At 41.8% G+C, this 14,640-nt stretch overlaps 1 protein-coding gene across 2 annotated transcripts in view; it reads left to right on the forward strand.

The window, feature by feature from the left end:
- ches1 (checkpoint suppressor 1) overlaps positions 1-14,640 on the forward strand; it is a 59,085-nt gene that overhangs the window by 32,007 nt on the left and 12,438 nt on the right. For both annotated transcript variants that reach the window (XM_042390796.1, XM_042390797.1), the window contains exons 3-4: positions 6,918-7,069; positions 13,992-14,050. In XM_042390796.1, coding sequence (XP_042246730.1) covers positions 6,918-7,069; positions 13,992-14,050 — 211 coding nt within the window. The remainder of the gene's footprint in view (positions 1-6,917; positions 7,070-13,991; positions 14,051-14,640) is intronic.

The raw sequence follows: 14,640 nt of genomic DNA on the forward strand, positions 1-14,640 counted from the left end.
TAACACCCAAGAGGACCCCATTGTCCTGTTGTCTCTTTGTTGTCAAACGGCCTTCAACAAATACAGAAATGGCCTGTTTCAAGCAAAAAGAAAAAAATATCCCCCTTCGTCTTCTTTCCCCCTCACTCTGCCTCTTTTCTCTCACTGTTAGAACATTTGCTTCCTCTCCTGTAATTCTTGTCACTTCATGCGCATAAAAAAAAAAAAAAAAGCTTCTGCTTCATTTCTGAACCACAGACCTCATATTGTTTTTCTTCAACTGTACAGAATATCTTAATGGTTGTTCAGATATGTATCTGGTCCACGCTGTACTAGTTCTACAGCATGCTATATTATTAATCCTCTGTTTATCTGTAAAGTATATGCACAGTAAGTAATGATGGATCCTTGTATCACAGTGGGTTAATCAGGCTTAAACACAGCCTGGGTTAATGCTTTTACTCCCAACTGTGGACATCCATCATACAATTGTATTCAGTCATAATACTTTAGATTGATTCTATAGGTTAAGTCATATTGCACATAAAAATGTACAGAACAAAGCCTCTTACACTGATGCTTTGCGTGTTTCTCTGCACATAGTGGCAGTTGGATGGTTAGTGTTTGCAGCTCCGTGCTCTCAGTGCATCAAAAGTTGTTTTTGTTTTTTTCTTATCTCATCTGGTTACTAAGGTGAAAACAAAATGTACTTTCCCCTTTCATAAGAGCCAATATGAAAGGTTAAAATGAGCCTCTACAGTAAATGGTCATTGTTAATAATGATTCAGCTATTTAAAGCAGTAGTTTGCACGGTGTAAATACACGGTACATAGCTGCATTTTAAAAGCTGTTCAGAGTACTGAGGTAAATTAAAAATCATATAAAAAAACCAACAATGTGTTAGTCTGTCTCTCAGTATTGTCTGAGCGCAATATGTAAGAATTATGTAAGAATTAACAGGATTTGAAGAAATAATAAAATGAGACCTTCACCGACTTTCAACAACATTAGCTAACGTTAGCTAAGAGATGGAGTCCGCTAACGTCCAACCCCGAGTCGGCTTTAAGCTAACATTACTGCAAAGCATGTGAAATCTATTGTGATATTGTGGTTTTAGCAGGCTAATGTTAGCGCCGCGGCTCACTCGCACTGACGGAGTGCGAGCACGTGCGCGAGCAAACAGCTGCTGACTGCAGCTCACTTTTAATGGCCACCGGTGTCATTAATGAGATGGAACATATTTTACCTTTAACTACACTGTCTGTGGTTCCCAACTACAAGCCTATTCTTTTATACTACAGATGTAAAATCTTTAGAATCAGGTCACAAGTTTAGTTTAATTTTTAAAAAAGGCTCAGTTATTTTCTGAAACAGCTGGTCATTGTAGTTTTTAGCAGTAGAAGTAAAGAAGTAAATGACACATTTACTGGCATCTATTTTAGCAATGGAACTCATGATGTTTTCATATCTTAAAATCAAAGCCACTGACCCCTCCATCTATCACTACTTTTCAAGGCTTTGAGATTGAGTCTGTGTCTCAATTCAAATATCTAGGAATCGTAATAGATGATCGTCTCTCTTTTAAGCCTCACATTCAGCAACTGGTGAGAAAACTGAAGTTGAAATTGGGTTTTTATTTTCGAAATAAGTCTTGCTTTTCCTTTGAGGCCAAAAGAAGACTTGTTGCTGCCACTTTTATGTCTATGCTGGACTTTGGCGATGTTATATACATGCATTCGACTGGATACTGTCTATTATGCTTGAGTTGGATGGTCTGCCTTGTCCACCCATAGACTTAACCATTGGTGTATTTTTATTTATAAGGCCATTCTTGGTCTGCTTCCATCCTACCTACAGATCTACATCCTTCAGGAAAGTATGAGAAGTCACTGTCTTCGCTCCCAGGACTTATTCCTACTATCTGTCCCTAAAGCCTGTACTGAATTTGGAAAAAGGTTGTTTAAGTATTCTGCTCCCTCTGCTTTGAATCAGTTGCAAAATTACCTGAATCTTCAGGAGCTGGTCTCACTGGATGCATTTAAAGTAATTCTAAATGTCTTGGAGGCAGGCACATCTGGCTGTAGATGTTTTGACTGATTCATATTGCCCCTGTTTGATCCCTGATGTTGATGACTTGCAACGAATACTGATGAATATTGTTTAATATTTTATGAGTCTGTAATGTATTCTTTATTTTCATTGTAAATTGCTATATGTTTGTTTTTATGTCTGCAGCCCCGGTAATTGTGCTGCTGCCTGTCTTGGCCATGATGCTCTTGTAAAAGAGATTTTTAATCTCAATGAGACTTTTCCTGGTTAAGTGGTGCTCTAGTGAGTGTTTCCAGCAGCTGGACGGTGTATGTGGAACTGACTACAGTGGCTGTGTTTTTTGCTAGGCTTTGGTTACACAGGCAGTACTTGTCATTAAGAACATGTCATTGTCTGGTTTGATCTTTTCATGGGATTTTTGTTGACAATAATGTCACCAGTCTTAAAGAAATATCTGAATATCTGATGATCTCAAAGCTGTCTGTTAAATATTAAGCTAAAGCCAGTAGCTGTTAGCTTAGCTTTGCATAAATAGTGGAAACAGCTAGCCTTGCTTTGTTGAAAGGAGAAAAAAAGATCCATAGCAGTACCTCTAAAACTTACCAATTAACATGTTATATGTTGTTTGTTTATTTTGTTTGTAAAAAGGTTAATAAGTGAGCATTAGAGGTGCTAGTAGGCATATTTTTTTTAGCTTTTGGACAGATGAGGCTAGCAGTTTTTATGCTAAGCTAAGTAAGCTAAGCTAACCGGCTGCTGGCTGTTGCATCATATTTAAAGTACAGACATGAGATTGGTATCAATCTTCTTAGCTAACTCTTGGCAGGAAAGTGAATATGCATATTTCCCAAAGTGTTTAACGATAAATTGGTTAGTATTAACAATTTAGTATTCTTACTCTTTCCTTTTGTATATTTTTGTGGATTTAATCGTCTAAAATGAAGTGAACCATCTTGGTGGATTTTTAGTCATGATATTTAGTCATGTCATACATCTGTGGTGTTTTGTATAATACGCTGGCAGCCTACTAGTATTAACGGTTAATGTATATGTGAAAAGATAATAGTGCAGTCAGGAATGCAGTAGCAGTAGTATAGTATTACTAGCAGGGTCAGTGGCAGCAGGACTTTTTAATATCTCCTATTTCCAAGGGAGACCAGCCCCCACAGCTTATATAACACAGGAAACAGATGTTGGCAACACACAATCATCTCTCTCGCTCTCTCTCTCTCTCTCTCTCTCTTTCTCTCTCTCTCTCTCTCCCCCCGCTTTTGTCTCCTCTTTCTTCCCCTTTTGTCTTTTACTCACACTATGACATGTCCCAGGCAAGTTGCAGTATGTATGTATTCTTAATCATGAAACTACCTGTACATTTCTCAGTATTCTGCTGCATTATAGCAGAGAAGTGTGTAAAAACTGCTGCTTTCATTAACAAAATTACCACTAACTACTGTAGTGACACAGACACGTCATTAAACCCATTTCATTTAAGGTTAATATTGCTTAAACCAGAAATTCTAAATTCCTAGTCAGTTTTACTCTCGTACTTTATGAGATATTCCTTAAAGTGGGGGTTAATGTTTCGAGTTGTGGATTATTTGTTGTGTAATCCTGCTCTTTGGCTGCAAACGCTACAGTAATGTGACTCTTTTCCAGCACATACAGTAGATGAAGCACAAATAAACACATCATCCAGAGAATAGTTCACATCTCAGACGAGTAAGACCAGATGGGATCAAAGGACGGAGAGAGGAAATAATATAAATGTAGATCAGAAATACGGTTTCAGGTGACTGTGACAACCGCGCAGTCCTCTTTCACCTGCAATAACGCTCTGAGATTCACCTTTGTGGAGGTATCCTATTTTTAAAATCTGTCACACTGTATCAAAGTTGAACCTCACAGAAAAAAAACGCATCTCTGACCTCAAATACTTTTTATGATAGTCGATTTGAAGACACGATGCCTTTTTTTTTTTTTTCTCAACTTTGCAAATTTTTGTCAGAAAATGAAAAGTCCATTTCACCTCCTCTCTCGCTTCCAAACCCAGATGATGCTTGTTGCCAAGGCGACCGCCATAACCCAGGTGACAGACCCTTCCTGTGAGCTGCACCCTGTGATTGGCCTATCGACCGGGGGTGGGGGGGGGGTCTACAGATTGAGCATTTTGATTGGCTGGCTGGTTGGCAGAGGCAGGGGCCCCGGCAGACAGAGATTGTGTAGAGAGCATTGATTTAATCGGCTGGCAAGCGGGCAGACAGTAGGAGCACATGCACACATACACACACACACACACACATACATATATATATATATATATATATATATATATATATATATATATACAAACGGCTGGCGGGCTCTAGGTGCAAGGGGAAATTTGGCCCAGTGGGGGTCACCTCTGTGGGAGCGAGTGTATGTGTGTGTAATATCATGCTCTCCAGGAGAGGCGTTGCTGGCAGTAATAGAAGCACTCCCAGGAGCAGACCACGCTGGGTAATATCACACTCCCTAGGGAACTCGGCATACACACTCACCCACACACACACACACACACACACACACACACACACACACACACATACACACATACCGCAAAACATGGCACATATGGCCTGTGTACAACACGACTGACATACTAATGCAAAGCTCCAGACAAGGGGGACACGAATCAACAGTGCACACACATCCTATTAGCTTCTTGCATTCTTACAAGGTCAGATGCTGTAGTGAGTTGTAGCACAGTTTTCGACTGATTCACCGGACATCCTGGGATCTGGAGACACAAAGTATGAGTTTAGGCTCTGCATGGTCATCACTCATTAGAAATCAAGGAATTTATAAATTAGGAAAAGTTAGAGATTAGTTTTTCCAGCAGGTCAGATGTCTGTGTTTTCTACCTCTGCAGTGACAGTAGTTTACTGGCTTTATAATATTTCAGGTACGTTCATACAAAAAACTTGGTGGGTACTGTGTGAGTGTTTGCTGTCGTTAGTGTGATACGTTAAATAACTTTAATATAGCTCTCCCTTTTAACAAAGTTCAGTGTAGTTAAGTGGTTCCCAACCTCGGGGTCACTTTTATTCCCACTGGCAAACTTAAGAAACAGCTATTTAACAGATTTCTTTTAACTTACAAATGATCCCAATTTCCCAAAGATCTCTTAAATTGATTAAGCTTTTTAGAGTCTTGAGGTGTTATCTCATCTTTTAAACATTCCATGTCAGCCAATTTATACATTTATATATCAGAAATATATAGATTGTTGTTTATTGTGTCAGTTGCTGCTGGAAATATTAAAGTTTTCACGTAAATAACATTAAGTTTAACCCTTGTCTCTGATTGGCTATTCCTCCTCGGAACACACATGTGATCAACCATGTGATCACTTAAAGTTTAGCCCTATACTTGCTGCAAGTATGAGTACATCTCTCGTTTTACCCACATGGAGCATTCTTAAGTGTATTTCTCATAAGTTTGATAAATAGGAGGCCCAGGACCCTGCAAGAGGTCGCAAAATAAATCTGATCGGTCACAAAGTTGATTAACGTGATAGGAAAGCAAAAAAAAAAAAACATTTCTGCTAAATATTGCAGTAATTTTGCTTTTTTTTTTCTTGTAAATAATTTAGCAAAAAAACAGAAATGTGTCTTCCCAGAAATAGTGTCCCTTGTCACTTTCACAGGGACTCTTCTTTTAGGTAGAAAATAGTTACAGTCCCTAGACCTCACTGTTCAGAGCGAACGGGGACACACTGTTGAATTTTTTATTTTTATTTATTTATTTACAGGGGGGGGGGTGTTGAAGCAGTAAGGTGTGGATTTACCCACAACTTTTAATACAAAATTCACCTCAATTTTTAAGAATTTGTTTCCAATTAATGCTCGCAAGCGTAGCTGTGGCACATCTGACATTTCCCTCCTAATAGATTCCTCGCGGTATTTGCAAAAAAAATCTGAAGCCTGAAGCCATGACATCTCCCCTCCCCGTAGCCTGTACCTGTATCATATCACAGAGCACTACAAAGTGAGCTGAACACGAGGCAGGACGGCTTTAATTTCATATTTACTTTGTGCTCTCTTTCTCTCTGTCTCTCTCTCTCTTCCTGCCATTCTCGGTCTCTGCCATACACAAACTCTAGATTTTGCCACATTCAGATGACAAGGCAGATGAAAGTGCGGTGAAGGCTGAGAGAGAGATAGAGAGACAGAGAATGTATTTTCATGGCGGCCCATCCGAGATCCCTCCCCTCTCTATAATCTATAGGCTGGTTTTACTCAGATTGGGAGCCGACAGCTTCATTAGGTGAGGGGGGGGGGGAGGAGAGGGAGGGCTGCTTTGATCTAAAAATACACACCATCATCGCCTCTGGAGTGGAAAAAGTTAAAGAGTTTCCCTGTGTCTTAATCAGAAAAAGCTTCATGTTTTTTTCCGAGGAGAGGCGGATTGGAAAATATTGAGCGAGGTGGCATTGAGGATGTATTAATTCTCATTCCTCCGAGTGTTATCTGCCTTGGGAATATGGGAATGTTTGTGTGGCTGATGTTTTTTTTTTTTTTTTTTTTGGGAGGAGGGGGAGGGAGCCAGTAATCTATCAGTGTTTGAGCCAGTACATGCACAGAATGTGGTTTTTCTCAAGGTCTTTCTCTCAGTGGGAATGCAGCATTGCTGTGTGTACAGGTGGTTTGGTAAATAAGAATCCGGCACAAGGTCTGGACTTTGAGCTTGTGTTTGGGCTTTGGACTTTGTTGGCTCAGGTCAGTGTGCTGCGCTGTGTTTGTGATGTGCTTTTGAGGGGCCCGATAGTGCTTCCAATAACATCTCTGTCATCTATCTCCCTGTTCCCTCTCACCCCCTTTCCTTACTCTCTACTTCTTTCTTTCTTTCAGAGCATAGGCAAAGGCTCTCTGTGGTCTATAGACCCGGAGTATAGGCACAACCTGATCCAGGCGCTGAAGAAGACGCCGTACCATCCCTACTCACCCGGCCTGGCCACCCCCTCCACTTCCCCACCTACCCTGCCTCAGACATTTCACCACAGGTAAGGTGATGTTCGCTGATTGGTTGATTGATTGATTGAGTTGATATGAAATATGTGATTTCACTAAGCTGTCAAACTCACCATTCTAGCATTTTGCATATACAGTTTACAATGATAACGGTGGCAGATTTACCGCTTGAGAATCAGAGTAATTTTTGAAACAATGGGTCCTTTATTTCACCCAGAAGTAAACAAGAGCAAGCTGAAACGACTGATAACTCTCGCTAGTGCGTTTAATCAGCTGTAGCTAGCTAGTGTAAGCTAACACCAAATGTTTCCAACAGATTAGTTTTAAAACAAAATCCCTCAGCCCTAGTATTATTTTAAAAAGTTATGAAATGTTATTTGTTCTAACATAATCCTTGAATGGTTTGGGTGCTTACTATAGAGAAGCATTAAGTACTTGGGCGAGCAACGCAGTAGTCAGATTTATTCTTTAATGGTCTTATTTTTTATGTAGTCTGACATACATTTGGCTGGAGTTGCTTGAATATAAATGACCCAAAACCACAAAAACAGCAGGACAGAGCAGCTGTAACTTCTCTAAACTAGCATCCATCTACAGGGTGGATGTTCCAGTCCTGAACAGGTATTTTTTCCTGACATAACCTCTAACCCCAGAAAATAATTTAGCTAATGGCAAGCCCCCTTGCTTTTGGAAATAATGCTAAGTTACTACTGTGTGTAGTAAGCGAGTTAGCCCAACATGCTAACATTTGCGTCGTACATTGGAGCAGATAAACACACTGTTTAATCCATTCCTCCATATTTATGACACCCACATGAAACATTTAATCAATTAACTGGTTGAAAGAAAGTTAATGGGCAACAATTCTGATAATTGGTTAATTGTTTAAGTCAATTATACAGCAAAAATGCCAAACGTTTTCCAGTTCTGGCTTCTTAAATGTAAGGATTTACTGCTTTTTCTCTCATTAGGACTGAGAAAAAAGAGATTCCAATTGAATGCAATTTTCAGTTGAATGGACCAACGTTGATTCTTATAATTCTAAGATCAATCTCTGCATCAAATGTGCAAATATGTGCAGGATCCTACATTTGCACAAAGTGTTAGGAAATAAAAAAATAATCCTTAGTTGTAGCGCTGAGACGTATCCACTCCTCCATCTCTCTTATTCTCTCTATCCATCTCTCCATCTGTCGCTCTCTCCACCCACCTGGCCCCGGGCGTTATATAGTTGACCTGCCCCCTTCCTTTCCTTAAATCTTTTTTGTACGCTGTTTTTTATGCAACAACACTCATGTCCCTCCTCCTATCTCCCTCTCCCTCCCTCAGGCACATCACAGGTATAAGCGGTGGTTGCCTTTTTTTTTTTCTCTCCACATGTTCACATGTTCACTCCTTCACCCTCTCCCCACTCTCTTCTTCCCTTCAGGGTTCTGCCGTCTCCCCCCCTCCCCTCCCATCTTGCTTTCTAACATCTTTTGTGCGCTCCTGATCTCCTAATTCCTCCTCTTGCCCAGTTGTCCCCGTTTTGCCTCTCTCCTCCGGCACCTAACACTCTTTCGTTCTGTTCCGCTCTTCTCACTCTCTTGTCTCCTCTTTTAATATCCCACACACCCTCCTGTTCATCCTCAGGCATACATTACAGCTAGTGGGGCACCCAGTACTCCGTCTTCTTTATTTATCCGTGCTGTGATTTATTCCTTCTCTCTCTCCACTCTTTTCACTGTCTCTCCACCACTTTATCATTCAATTAAATCCTCCTTTGTCTACATTCACTTCATTCTCCGACCCCTCACAGCGCCCTCACACACACACACACACATCTCCACAGCGCAGCACATCTACCTGTGTTGTTTCCCCCACATTACCTTCCTCTCCTCCCCTGACCTCTCCTCTACCTTCAATCCTCTCCCTTTACTAACTTCTCGGTTTCCGGCTCTTCCGCCCATCCCCGTGGATATGTCAGCGAGAGGTACTATTAGTCGTCTTTTTTCCCTTCTTCTGCCTGTTCTCCCTATCTATCTCTCTCTCTCTTTCCCTCTCTTTCTCTCTTTCTCTCTCTCTCCGTATAAAACCACCACCACCGCCGCCACCCCACCCCGCTCCCCAGTTGATCCAGGCAGGTTGGCTTGCAGAGCCAGCGGACTGTGTAAGACAGAATAATTGGTTCACCATAAAATGTAAAAGTGTCATTTTGAACAATGAGGTATGGGGAAGTGGAACAAATTGGAGGCCGGATTCGGAACATGGAGGGAGGGGGGTGGTGGTGGGGGGGAGGCGGTGAGGGGGGGTGTAGTGAGGAGAGGTTAGAGTATGGGGGGGGTGGGGTGGGTGAAGTAGTGGGAGAGAGGGGAGGTTGTTCATTTGCATTGTGACACAGTGGGAAATGAGGGAGTAAGTGAGGAGAGTTCATTTGGTGGTTACAGGGGAGCTGGAGGTCCCTTGTGATGCAGCACCTGAAGAGCATGCATAGTGTTTGTTTGTGTGTGTGTGTGTGTGTGTGTGTGTGTGTGTGCGTGTGGGCGTGCATGCAGGTGTGTGTGTGTGTGTGTTATCCTTGTGTGAACTTTTTGGGTTTAGGATTAAGGTTAGAAGAACCATATCAGTGATTTTGCATGTTTTAGTCAATTAACTACAAATTGTGCATATTTTACATCAGTGATCATTTTCCAAGGTATATTAAGATTTCGTTTGTTTCCATTAAAGCTGCAACTGACATTTATTTTCATTTTCAATTAATCTTTTCTTGAATTGTTTTGTTTATAAATTGTCATAAAGTAGTGAAAAATGTACATCACAGTCTCCCTGTGTCCAAGGTGACTTCTTCAAATGTCTTGTCTTCTCTTACAAACTGTCCAAAACCCAAAGATATTCAGTTCAGCAGAAAATCCACACAATGTATATGGCATTTTTGCTAAAACAAAAAGATAAATATAACAGTATAAAATAAATAAAATAGTTGCAGATTAATTATGATTAATTACGGATTGATTGTCTAATCATTGCAGCGTTTCTATTCATTTCTTCACAATGTGACGATCAGAGACTTGCAGAGAGGAAACAAGAAATTATTTCTTTCTTGCCTTTTTGCCAAGTTACATGACAATTGTTTGCATTTAATGTTTAAGTGTATTATTATTTAAGCAGCTTAGGTGCATTTAAGCACACTCCAACATCAGACACTAGAGAGCCAGCTCCTGAATAACACATTTTTTAATGCAAGAAATGACCCAATTTACATTAGCCTTTTCATAAATTCCATTTTTGCTCTTTATTTGTCGTCTGTTCAGACAAAAGCAGTGCTTTTTGACTGTCAAACATCCGAAAATCCCTGAAAAATTGAGCTCTCAAAACATCACTGCTTGCAGCTACAACTTTTTAAAAAATATATATATACAGGCTTCTAAATGTTACCTATGATTGAAAAACTATTACAAGCAAGTCTGCAATTTTTTTATTTTTTTTTATATCGTCCGTAGATTAATGGAAACCAGCAGCTGCATGGAAGGTAGAAAATCAATCTAAGAATTTATGATGTGCTTTAGAAATTGGCCAGCACCAATGTAAAGCCCATGCACAGCATGTAGAGTATGCACAATTTGTTGCTAATGGTCTAAAACATGAAAACCACTTGTACGGTTCTTCACCCTCTCCAACATTGTACTGCTGGTCCATGTTAATGCTGCTTATTCCTCATGTCAAAGTTTCCAAAGATAACAAACATGTCAGACTGAATTAGTAAAACATAGAAGATTATCCACATGACACCTAGTAATATTTCAATTTGATGCAATAATGCAGCCATAAAAAACATTTATCTTGAGTTTAATATAGACTTTGTAATACTACCTTGGGATTTTAATACTTTGAAATACTTCGCTCTGTATGAGCGGCGTGGAAGGAATGTACAGCGTCTTCTAACTTTACAGCCGCTAAGTGGTGAATTAAAGGGTAAAAATCAGGGTTCATGAGGTGATGGCTAATTAATATTACCCCTAGAGCTCCATTTAATAACTTGGCACAATAGGGGCACTCTGGGCAGAAGGTCAGAATTTGCAACTGCGGTCTCTCACATTTTTATGACATTAGTCGATAAACAAGCGAATACTGCCTGGAGCTTGCGGATCACAGTGAATCAAACATGGTGAAAGGTGCCAAAGTTGGTTCTTGACTTTAGAAATAGTAGTGTGACAAAACAATCCTAACTAAAAGTCCACCTACTTGCTTTTTTTTAGAGCTTTCATAGGTCTTCATCAGCAACTTGAGTGATTTGTATGGAGATGGATGTGTGCAGATGTTATGATTGGATCCGATTTTTTATGAATGAAAAATGAAAATCATGTGAAATGGTTGAAAGCTCCAGTAGTAGTAGTGAGTCTTATGTTTGTATCAGAGGATTTGGGGATACATCTAGTCAGAGGATTGGTCCTCACAAGTATACTAAAACAAATGTAGCATTTATATTAGAGCACGGAAAAGGTTTTTCTTTTATATGCATGTTGGAACTCCGTTGGTCTAATCAATAGAACACAATATCTTTCTCGAGAGCACTCACTCTCAAGAATATTATGTTATGAAGTGTAATGACCGTGAATGGTTGCACAGCATGTCTATAATGTTAAGGTCAAGGACTGTCTCAAGCAGTTCGACACAACTCAGAAGTGGAAGATGAACAAAGAGAATAAGATGGAGAAACAGATAGAGAGGACGCGGCGGTGTGAAGAAATAGAAAAAAGAGAGACTAGTTGAGAGGGAGGGGGGGGGGGGGGGGGGGGGGGATGAAAGAGGGAGAGTGATGATGCTTCTTTGTCCTCTACTCTTTGTCGCTCACACCTCTTGGTTTTTCATGGACCATAATAACTCACACCGCACCAGTCAACCCCCACCTGCAGTTTGCTCCACTGTGTGTGTGTGTGTGTGTGTGGGTGTGTGTATATCTGCATGTATGTGTAAGTGTGCACGTGCAATTATTTGTTTAAGTCCAACTCTGTGTCTGTCTGTGTGTGTGAATGTATGTATCCTCTGCATGCATTTCCAAATGAGTGTATGTAGATGTGTCACAAGTATGTGTGTGTGTGTGAAAGGAAAGGAGAGAGAGAGAGAGAGAGCATGCTGGGTAGGAGGTCAGCTCCATGGTGCATTCCTTCACACCCCATCAGCATCTGGATGAGAGAGGAGGAGGGGAGGGAAGAATGGATGGAAGGGTGTCTCAAGGGGGTTGGAGAGGAGCTTTCTCTCTCTCTCTCTCTCTCTTTCTTTCTCTCCCTCCCTCTCCCTTTCCTTGGAGAAAAAGATGAGGGGAGATGTTGGGCGGGGGGGGTATTGCAGAACGAGCCACGAGTTTAGCCCCTCGCCCACTACATTAAATGCACAGGGTCGCCTTGGCAACGGGAACGCCGCCATGGCAACACATGTAGTATAAGGCAGGTGCTGTCGCACTATGAAGCCATTTGTTGAGAGAGAGAGAGAGAGAGAGAGAGAGACAGACAGACAGACAGCGCAGGGATGGGAGGAGAGACAGAAAGAAAGAGTGAGAGAGCGGGGTAGAGAGGAGGGGGGGGAATGAGATGGGCGGGGGGGGGGGGTGGTAGGGAAAACAGACAGGCTGTTAGCGCAGGAAAAATATGTTATCGCCGTGGCAACGCAATGTGGCAACTCTCCATGGCAACAGCAGGTGGCTCAGGGCTGAAATTTGCGTTTGCTGCTTTTGCTTTTCGTATTGCTGTGTGTGTGTGTGTGTGTGTGTGAGTGTGCGCGTGTAAGCGTGTGTGTGTGTGTGTGTGTGCCTGCCTCCAGTCCATCTTTCCCCTGCATCTGGTGAGGTGAGAGCCACATCACAAGTGCAGACGTCCAAATCCTCTCATTCAGCAGCTTAGCAGAACATAAAACAGGACTCATATTACAAAGGAAACTCTCCTGATGAGTGGAAACGAGTGGGTTGCTTTTTCTGAGTTCACAGCATCTCCAGGTGTTTTCTGTCTGTGCTGTCTTGTTTGTGTGTATATGTGTGTGTGTGTGTGTGCGTGTGTGTACATATGACCGAGATCTATGTTGTCAGACACACACTGACTGTGTTTGGTCTGTGAAACAGTAGAGAAACAGCCCAGAGAAAAAAGAAAGGAGCAGTCAGACGTGTTGCCAAATGGGGAGCTAAAGACCACTCAACCTGGAAAAGCTCTTACAGCCTCTTTCTCTCCCGCTCTCTCTCTCTCTCTCTGTCTCTATCTCTTCTCTCCCTCTCTCCCCTCTGTCCCTATCTCTCTCTATCTTTCTCCCTCTGTCTTAAAATCACAGATTTACCAGCTGTATCTTTTGTCTTCTTGTGTGTGTGCGCGCGCGTACGTGTGAGTGAAGATGTCTCCGTCTATGTGAGAAATGCCGTCATTACCTTCTTCATTAGTGGTGCAATGATCACCTAAACTGAGTCCCCGGCTTTGTGTGTGTGTGTGTGTGTGTGTGTGTGTGTGTGTGTGCAGCTAGTGCATGAATGTAAGCCCGTGTTTCAACGTGTCATACTGTACACACGTCTGTCTTAAACATGCCTGTGTGACATGAGCTTGTGTTAAATGTGTGTGCGCTGATGGTTTTTTTTTTTTGGTTTTGTTTTGAATGTGTGTGAATGGACCAGTAGCGGGCGGTGGGGGGTTGTCATGAGAAATTACCCCCATGGACTACAGCGGCGAGGCTGTAATTCTCCGAGGTAATCACAGGGAATAATGGCAACAGTGGGACACCCGGGAATCTAATCACTATAATCAGAAGCACTGGCTTATGGGCTCAAATTCCTGCCTTGCTATCTGCCTCGTGATGAAGCCTGCTGGGCTGGTTGGCTGCTGCAACATGATCAAATGATTGACCAGTTTTCTCTTTCTCTCTCTCTCTCACCCCATCCCTTCTTCTTCTTTTTTTTTTTTTTTTTTTTTTTTAATATTTTGGCAACCTCTTCATTTCTAGTCCTCCATTGTGGTCGGGGAGTCCCCTCTTCAGAAAGAATGGAGGAGTTCTCCTACAAGGTACTGTCTCACCTCCCGCAAACTTGTACTGTATATGTATGATCTCCTGCCTGCTTCTTTCTTTCTTTCTCTTTCTCTCTTCCTCTCTTTCTCTCTGTCTCACTCTCCACCCCCCCCTCCACACACCCTCTACGGATGTGCCAACTCCAATCATCTCAATTCCAAATCCCTCTTTTTAGAAGCGCACCTTGAGAATACCGAGTGCTGAGTTCTGACACTTGGCTCGGTGCCAGAGGAGGAATGCTTTTCTATGGAGGCGTATTTGAAAGTTTAAAAAAAAAAAAAAAGAAAAGAAAAGAAGAACAAGTGATAGAGACACAGCGAGCGAGAGAGGGAAAGAAAGAGAAGGGAGAGAGAGAAAATCTCAGCTTCGAATCAGAGGCGAGGGAGCAATCCCCTCGCCTCCTTTTCTCATTCAAGGCACACATACAGTCACTCCTTTGCACTCTTTTACTCTTATACACCTCCTTTTCCCTGTATTTCCCATTATTCCTCTCCTCTCCTCCATCCCCTCCCATCCCTCCCTGGTGGCTGGACGGCAGTTTAAATGGACATTCAATCCCAATCAGGGAGCACTCCGGGAGCTCGCT

This window comes from Thunnus maccoyii, chromosome 17 (genome assembly GCF_910596095.1).
Source record: "Thunnus maccoyii chromosome 17, fThuMac1.1, whole genome shotgun sequence".
NCBI classification, from domain to species: domain Eukaryota; kingdom Metazoa; phylum Chordata; class Actinopteri; order Scombriformes; family Scombridae; genus Thunnus; species Thunnus maccoyii.